The 9,101-nt window shown below is 35.9% G+C and overlaps 1 protein-coding gene across 2 annotated transcripts in view; it reads right to left on the minus strand.

Annotated features, from left to right (window-relative positions):
• The window catches only part of plxna1b (plexin A1b), a 109,048-nt gene that overhangs the window by 22,466 nt on the left and 77,481 nt on the right, over nucleotides 1-9,101 (minus strand). For both annotated transcript variants that reach the window (XM_043241135.1, XM_043241134.1), the window contains exons 13-18: nucleotides 8,121-8,272; nucleotides 6,737-6,857; nucleotides 6,514-6,650; nucleotides 3,772-3,939; nucleotides 2,601-2,694; nucleotides 1,350-1,583 (exon numbers count right to left, since the gene is read on the minus strand). In XM_043241135.1, the coding sequence (XP_043097070.1) occupies nucleotides 1,350-1,583; nucleotides 2,601-2,694; nucleotides 3,772-3,939; nucleotides 6,514-6,650; nucleotides 6,737-6,857; nucleotides 8,121-8,272 (906 nt within the window). The remainder of the gene's footprint in view (nucleotides 1-1,349; nucleotides 1,584-2,600; nucleotides 2,695-3,771; nucleotides 3,940-6,513; nucleotides 6,651-6,736; nucleotides 6,858-8,120; nucleotides 8,273-9,101) is intronic.

Here is a 9,101-nt window from a genome sequence, read left to right on the forward strand (position 1 = left end):
GGCAAAACCCAGAGGCAGAACCATGCATAAATATTTGCATGCTTCATTTAGAGCCGTGTGTTACTGAAGGGCTCCATTTAACATGTAGACTCAACTCATACTGAGCATTACCCAGAAGGGTTTCCGTGGGAAATTCAATTGCAGATAATCCAGCGCCTGTAATTTTTCTGAAATTATTTAACGCTGCACACGAGTGAAGCAGGACCTCAACACCACACGAGCATTTTAATGAACTAGTTTCATGCAGGCTATTCCTTCAGTGAATGTGCCTCGATGGCCTGGTTGCCAGGGTGTTGCTATGCGCTTTCTTAGTGGCCCAAATCTAAGAAGTTCACCGTTATGTTTCTACACTGGAATTTACCACAAAATGTACACAAATAATGATCCACATTTAGTGATAGTGTACTACCATGTGTTACCTTAGTATAATACACTATTTAGTGCTGTCAAACCGATTAATCTTTTTGGATTAATCGCATCCAAAATAAAGGTTTTTGTTGAAATACTATAAGCTATTAATTATAAATATGAACAAATGCATGCATATATTTGACAAAAATGTATTATTATTTATTTATAAACAAAAAAAAAAATATTATATTATATATATATATATATATATATATATATATATATATATATATATATATATATACATATATATACATATATTATATATTTTGAAAATAATATAATTAATATAATATATGCAATAATTAAGAAATAAACAGTACACACATTATGAAACAAATATTTTTGGTATGCAATTAATCGCGACTAATACTATTACATTAGTGTTTATATATATATATATATATATATGTATATATATATATATATATATATATATATATATATATATATATATATATATATATATATATATATATATATATATATATATATATATACACACACGTGTGTGTGTGTGTGTGTGTATATATATATATATATATATATTTTTTTTTTTTTTTTTTTGATTTTGTGTATTAATTTCTAGTTTCAGTTTTGGAACATTTTGTATTTCAGTAAGTTGTCAGGACATCATTTTCCGAATAATTCCTACTATTTATATTTTACTTTCACCTTTTTGTTTTTTTTTATTTCTATTACATTTTTAACTTCATTCTTGGCATGCAGCTAACTTAATTCTCTTTCATTTTATTCATTTCAGAATACGTCTGTAAGTATAATAATGCTGTTGCTAACATGTCTGAAAAATATGCTGCTCTTCTCAAGCGCCATAAAAACGGTGCATAAATGCAATAACATGCAGACGGCTTAATAGTTGCAGTCCGAGTGGGATTATTATACTAAAAAATAAAGAAGCGCAGTGTATAACGGCTCACCTTCAGTATAAGCGGAGAGCCCGGTTTGAGCTCCAGCGTGGATGGACCGAAGGGTTCAAACACAGGGTCGGGGTAGAAACTGAAGGTCTCGTTCACCACCAGAAGTGTCTGAACGTTATCCATGATGAAGCCGATCTCATCCGGCCCGCTGCCCGCCTCTGAGAAGCCCCTCTCGGAGCCCGCCACGGACGGCACCAGACACACCATCACAGTGTTATTGAGCACCGTACAGTTCTGAGAGACACGGCAGAAACATCAGGCGTTAAGAGCCAATGAGGAGAAGACACGAGAAGCAGAGAGGAGGGAAACGGCGGCCAGATGAGCGGGTCAAGGAGAAGAAAAGGTCACGCTCGCCCGGCGGGACTTTCTCAGGGCTTTATAGAGCCGTTTTATGTTCTATATCCCATCAGCGGTTGACATTTTAAAGGTTAAACTGGGAAAAGGTGATTCAATGTCACACATACGCAAAGAAAAACATGTGCAGGCCTTCGGTTGAACGCTTGTTTATCTGCTCCCGCTGCTTTAGAGCTCAGAGCCAACTAAAACACCGTAAAACTAGTCTAGACTCCAGAGATTCAAAGTTTGGAGTAAGATCGGTTAACGCCGGATAACAGTAACATTGCTAAATGTTATTACTATTTTAAATAAACATCTACTATGTGAATACTTTAGAAAATGCTACTTATTTCAGTGAATTCTCAGCATCATTACAGCGTGGCATGATCCTTCAGAAATCACTGCTGCTTATTTCTGATCACCTTCAGCTTTTTTTTTGAATTATTGGGAGAATTATTCGTCAATTATCAGTAAAGAGAAAAGGAAGGAATAAAGTGAGGATGAAGTCAGCAGCAAAGATGCTCACTAATATTTGCGTCCGACGAGTCGAAGAGAACAAAATCGTCACTTCCTGATAAACTGGCACTAAAGAAAACTTTCGTATAGCCTAATAAATGGGTTGCGTCTAACAATAAATGCAGTTTTTGGAGGCGGATGTCTGCTGTTTGGGAACGCGGTCATGTTAAGACAATAATTATACAGAAATACTTTGATGAAAGACGACCAAAACATCATTTCAGACGGCGTGAATGAGATCTGGTTATCAGGTTATCCTCATACTGTTCATTCAGTAGAAGTGTTTCATCAGTTTATTCACATTTCTTCTTATTGGATAAAAGGTTTATTCTGCTCCACATCTACGCAGCGGTCCGAGAAGCAGATAAAAAGCGCTGGATGTAATGATGAGAGACTCACGTTGAGCGCGCTGACGCCGCCGTATCTGGCTCTCATCCTGGGCTCCCTGACGGTGGCGAGGTTGCTGCCGGTCACCGTTAACGGCGTTCCTCCGCTGACAGACAGAGAGAAAACATCCACAACTTAACTTTCATCACGCACCGAAGCGGTCAAGGTCGCTTCGGACACACCAAACCACCTCGTTTAAGCGGTTAGCAGTTGAGTTTTTAAAGACGCTGTCTGTTTCATTCAGCGAGGACGCATGGAAGTGACCAAAAGCAAAAAAAATAAATGCTGCTTTTTTCGATTCATTAAAAAAATCTAAAATCAAATCAAATATTTTTATCAGTACAGCAGTTTTTATCATTGAAGATAATCAGTAATAGGGCCGTGCAATTAATAAAAATTATTTACAATTATGGATGTCACATTTACGCAGTCGTTCATCAAAGTGCTTAAGATGCGCTCTTTCCTTTCTATGCGCTTTATTAAGGGTTTTTGCATCGTTTTAATTTTAGTTGTGGTATAGCATTATAATACTATGCATATTTTTTACTTTTCGATGTAAACAAGAACCCAGTCTGATTCACATTTAAAGCTTGATGGAATATAAAAAAGTGACACGTTTTTAGCTTTTTTCATCTACAAATACGGTCTAAACATAATTCAGCGTGATGCCGAAAATACAGCTGCGCTTCACAGAAATAAATTACAGTTTAATAGATATTCACATAGAAAACATCTGTTTGTAATAATAATAACATTTCACGGTTTTTACTATATTTTGGATCAAATAAATGCAGTCTCAAAGAGCAAAAGAGATTAAATAAACAAAAATACGTTCTTAAAAGATTATATTTGTAGTGCATAAATGTAAAAATACATGCATTAAAACATAAACGCTTATAAATAGTCAATTTATTTTAAACACTAGTCATGTGTAGCATGTATTTAAATCAGATGAAGCAGCTGTGTCACTCGTGTATGTGAATGCCGTTTCTAAAAAAGTCCTGAACTTCCACGATTTCCAGCCCAAAAGCAAACCTCCGGAGCATCGACCCGCTCGACCCGTCTGTCTGTCTGTCTCCCCGCGGCTCCAGACGTCAGTGAGAGCGTGTTTGCAGGCTGTGACGTGACTCAAACCTCCGGAGACGGAGCTGAAAATGATATAAACGGTGTTAACGAGTCTGACCTGGCGATGCTCCAGTCCGGCTCCATCTTCAGGACGGTGGGGTCGTCTGTGTAGTTGAACTTCACCTCCGGGTTTCTGAGCTCGGCAGCGTTTATATCCACCATCACCGGGGTCCCTCCGGTGCCCAAACCCGCCGGAGTCACACACACGATCTCACGGGGGCTTCGCCTGAACACACACACACACACACACACACAACCTCCAGCTTTACTTGTGTTAACCAATTCACAAAAACAGAACTGCTTGGTCCAATATGCTACGTCATATAAAGTTACATTTACGACACACATCGATTTTTGGTTGCTAAACGATTTCTTCTAATTGATTTCTTATTGATTTATTTTTGAGGATTGTATGCTGTTTTGGGGTATTATATTGGCCGAACCCGACACATAGAAAGAAAATGTAATGTTGTGAATACTGCTTAATTTAATTTCAAAATTTTATTATTTGTTATTATTATATACTGAACACATTCTTATTAAAAATTAAAAAGGAGGACTCTTTTTTTTTTTTGGTTATTCCCAATAAAATTACAAATGTGAATAATGTAGAAAAACTGTGTTTGCATTTATTTAATAAAAAAAAAAAAATCATAATAATAATTCATAATATCATAATAATAAAAATTATATATATATAATTTATTTTTTTAATTATAAGCATTGTATACACATATGAACTTTTTATTGGGCATCAACAATTTAAACGAATAATAATGAAAATAGCAACAAGTAATTTTAACTGTGATTATTATAGTAATTATTGTAATAAATTGTTTAATTTAATAACGGTAAAAATTTATTTATTATTTAGTTTGTTATTTTATTTCATGTTTTAAAAAAAATAAAAAAAATTGTATTTAATGCACAATACATGGGGGTTGTATTAGTCTTCAGCCACTGAAAGGACAGTTGATTAATAACTACATTACACCTGACTAAGAGCAAGTGGATATCATTAGAAAATACATTAAAATATATATAATTTGACTTGTTTCTATGCGTTTTAGATTGCAGAACACGGCGTTCCTCGTTGCCCCGCGCTGCGTCTGAAGGGAAGGACGTCTGTGACGGCACGCTTTCTTCAGCTTGCATCAGGTTTGGAGGTTCAGAGATCATTCAGAGCGCCGGCTTCGAACATGACACACGCTAATCTGATCAAACCAGCACATGACCGACTGACGGCGCGCTTAGTCATGTGACAGATCAGAGCAAGATGAGATTCGGTCTGAAGGTTCGTTCCCATGTTTGATCAGACGTGCGTGCGTGCGTGTGTGTGTGTGTGTGTGTGTGTGTGTGTGTGTGTCCTTCAGCACTTGCTGTGTTGCCTAGGCAACTGTGTTCACAACACACAGCGGTGAAACCTGCTGAGCTCTGGACATATTTTGACAGGACTGTCGTCACATTATTAGAGAGGCGGGTTCTGACACACACGCACGCACGCGCACACACACACACAGACACACACACACACACACACACACACACACACACACACACACACAGACACACACACACACACACAGACACACAGACACACACACAGACACACACACACACAGACACACACACACACACACAGACACACACACACACAGACACACAGACACAGACACACACACACACACAGGCACACAGACACACACAGACACACACAGACACACACACACACACACACACACAGACACACAGACACACACAGATACACACACAGACACACACACAGACACACACATAGACACACAGACACACAGACACAGACACAGACACTTCTGTCTGCTTTCAGACCTGATGACTAATAGAAATCAGTTGCTCTGAACACCAGATGACAGCACTGTTTATAATTAATTTTTCCCCGAGAAGCATGCATTAACCCTTGTTTCACCTTTACAATAAAGTACTAGGTTTATCAGTGGCATCAGCTTTTAATAAAGTGAAGCATCATGTACAAAATTGAAAAAAGTGCAACTGTGCAAATATATTTTATATAAAAATTATATTAAAATGTGTACTTAAAATAAAATATGCAGATAGATCAGATCACACAGACGCAAAGGAAAATTTCTTAATTTAAACTTTTTTTGTGAAGCATTTAATTTTGGGTAAAAATTTAACGGTATACCAAAAAAATTGAAATATAAGAGCATGGCAGGGCTGTGGTGCTTTCTGTCAGAAATAAATGTTATTATTATTATTTTGAATTTGGCCCTTACTGTATATTATAAGTTTTAGCAATTATTTAATCATTTATTTTTGTATTTCTGTATATTTTTACATTTTTGTATTATTTCAAATAATGTACAAATATTAATTTCACCTGTGTATTTTATTATTTTAATAATTCAACTTTTTTTAATCTCAATTAACTGCAAATTAACTGCTCAATTTATATATTTTTTTTTTTAAGTTTTAGTTTTTTTCTCATACATTTATATTTTATTTAATTTCATGTGCGCAGGTTACACAGGTTTTACATCGCAGCATTTGTGGACATATCAAAATAAAGGCTGCTCTCATCGAGCATTACCGAGCTTTTTTAAAAAACTCATGTGTTCGTCTGAAAGAAGAAAGGGTGGCTTCGGGGTGAGTAAAATATGCCACGATTTTCATTTTGGGTGAACTATTCCTTAAATAACAACACATGGGGATGCATCTGGAATTGTAAAACTATTGTAAAAGTTTTGACTGATTGAAATAACGGCCGAATGCGCGTTCAGAGGAGAGGAGGAGATCAGCGCACCTCTCGAAGCGGCAGGTGTTGAGTCCGATCTTGATGGAGACGGCGCTGCCTGAGTTCAGATGACTGCCGTGGATCGTGATCCTTGTTCCTCCGGAAATGGGCCCGTATGACGGCTGCACACGAGTGAAGTACGGCGACTGGACACACACACACACACACAGAGTTTTCAATGCATTTCTCAGAAGTCCAGTTACAAATGAGAGAGTCTGAGAGCGAGGCTCACCACAAACGTGAAGGCTTTGGGAGACACGGCCCTGTACTCCGGCAGACAGTCGCGCACACACACCTCCACCTGAGCGTCCTGCACGCGGTAGCCCGTGGCATCGGCCAGTCGACACACGATCCTGCGGAGACGCGTGGGACAAACTGAGAGCGGGCCACACAACGTGTCTGAGACAGCCAGCCTTCCCATCATGCCCTGCGTCTGCAGCGGGTTATTAACGGCGCTTCTAGCGTCACGCAGCTTGCGACGGTTTTCTGCGGTTTATTTCCTGCAAGTGTGAAGCGCGGCTGGGATTTATTATTAAACTAAAGTCATCGTCGCCGCTTTCGGTACCAGGATGCAGAAAAAGATGCATTTGGAAGAATGAAAGAAGGAGTCACCGGTGCTTTTGTAATAAGAGACGCTGATTTACAGATGAGTTCAAGATGCAATGGTGATAAAATTACGAATCTGAACTATTTATTTTTATGTTTCTATGCACACGTTTTCATGCAGATTTCTGAACGGTGCAAACGCTGAATAGGAAAATCACTTCAAATATCCATGAAAGAGGATAAATACGCTCTTTGGTTTGTTCCTTAGTTCTCTGCTTGAACCCATGACAGAGACGCCGCTTTATTAGTGAATCATTTACGCCGTTTTCATTTTATTTCACTAATTTCACGTTAATGCCAACAGAAAGTGCTTGAGAGATCTGCTATACATTCTGGTTGACAGTCCAGAGGAATTAAAAAAATGCAAAAAAAATTATAATAAAAAATAATAATAATAAAAAATAAATATAATAAATAAATAAATAAATAATACTAATAATACTAATAATAAATTTAAAATAAAACAAATAATAAATGCAAAATAAATAAAATAAATAATAATACATACATATAATAAAATATATACTATATATATATATAAATATATAATTATATAAAATATATATATATATATATATATATATATATATATATATATATATATATATATATATAATAAAATATATATATATATATATATATATATATATATATATATATATATATATATACATATATATATATATATATATATATATATATATATATATATATATATATATATATATATATATATATATATATATATATATATATATATATATATATATATATATATATATATATATATATATATACATATACATATATATATATATATATATATATATATATATATATATATATATATATATATATATATATATATATATATATATATATATATACACATATATATATATATATATATATATATATATATATATATATATATATAGCACTAGGGAAAGTAAGATAGGTAACATTTCAATATAAAATGAAAAGTAAGGTTGTATTAGTTGGACACTCACTGCTCGGCGCTGACGTAGTCCTCCTCGATGGGCTGACAGGCCACTTTCCCGATGCGGACCCCGTTCTGGATGTCTTTGAACTGAAGGCCCAGGTTCTCTCCGCTGATGGTCAGTCTGGTTCCTCCCTGCCGGGGACCGGTCTCTGGAAACAACTGGACCACGACAGAAACAAAAAGGACACAAACTTCACCTTAAAAACTATTTACGAGAGACACAGACATCAGAAGCGACTGCATCGAGACGAACACAAACGACAGCATCTCGCAGAAGAGAACACGAACGGGTAATTGGTTTCAGAGGGACCGCTTTCATTCGACATTCACACGTTTTTACAGATAGATGCACGAAAATACGAAAGCGCAGCTTGAGAGCGAGAGAAGCAGAGGAACAGAGACAGAATAGGTGTGCATCTCCCGAACAGATGGCTCTCGGAGCGCCTACGGTGTGCTAATAATCCATGTGATAAATTCATTCTTCTCCAAATTAAATTAACACCTAATCTAATAAGTAAAAGATGACAGCGGCGCCGCACAGATAGAGCTAGAGCATGAGAAATCGAACGAGGAGAACAAAGGAGGAGTTTAATTAACACGAGGGGAGGTAAATTTAGTAAGGAGATGTTCTAAAAGTTAATATTCCGTTGGCGGGAGAATCTGGAACTCGATGGAACGCCGCGGAGAAAACCTAAACCTACTTCCAGAATAACAGACGAGAAAGAAGTGAAGGAAGAGAGAAGGAAAGTTATTAGTCATCCTTCAAGGATCACGGTATCAAGAAGGAAAATTCAGATTCATAATGTAATAATAATAAGAAGAAGAAGAATTTATAAAAACATGGAAGAAAATATTTTAGTAAATTTAAAAAAAATGAAATAATAATACAATAATAATTTACTATCAGCACTATTGCTATTAATATTAATATAACATAAGACAAAACTTAATATATAATAAATATGCCATTTTATTGTTAGTAGTGCTA

This window comes from Puntigrus tetrazona, chromosome 6 (assembly GCF_018831695.1).
Source record: "Puntigrus tetrazona isolate hp1 chromosome 6, ASM1883169v1, whole genome shotgun sequence".
Taxonomy (NCBI): domain Eukaryota; kingdom Metazoa; phylum Chordata; class Actinopteri; order Cypriniformes; family Cyprinidae; genus Puntigrus; species Puntigrus tetrazona.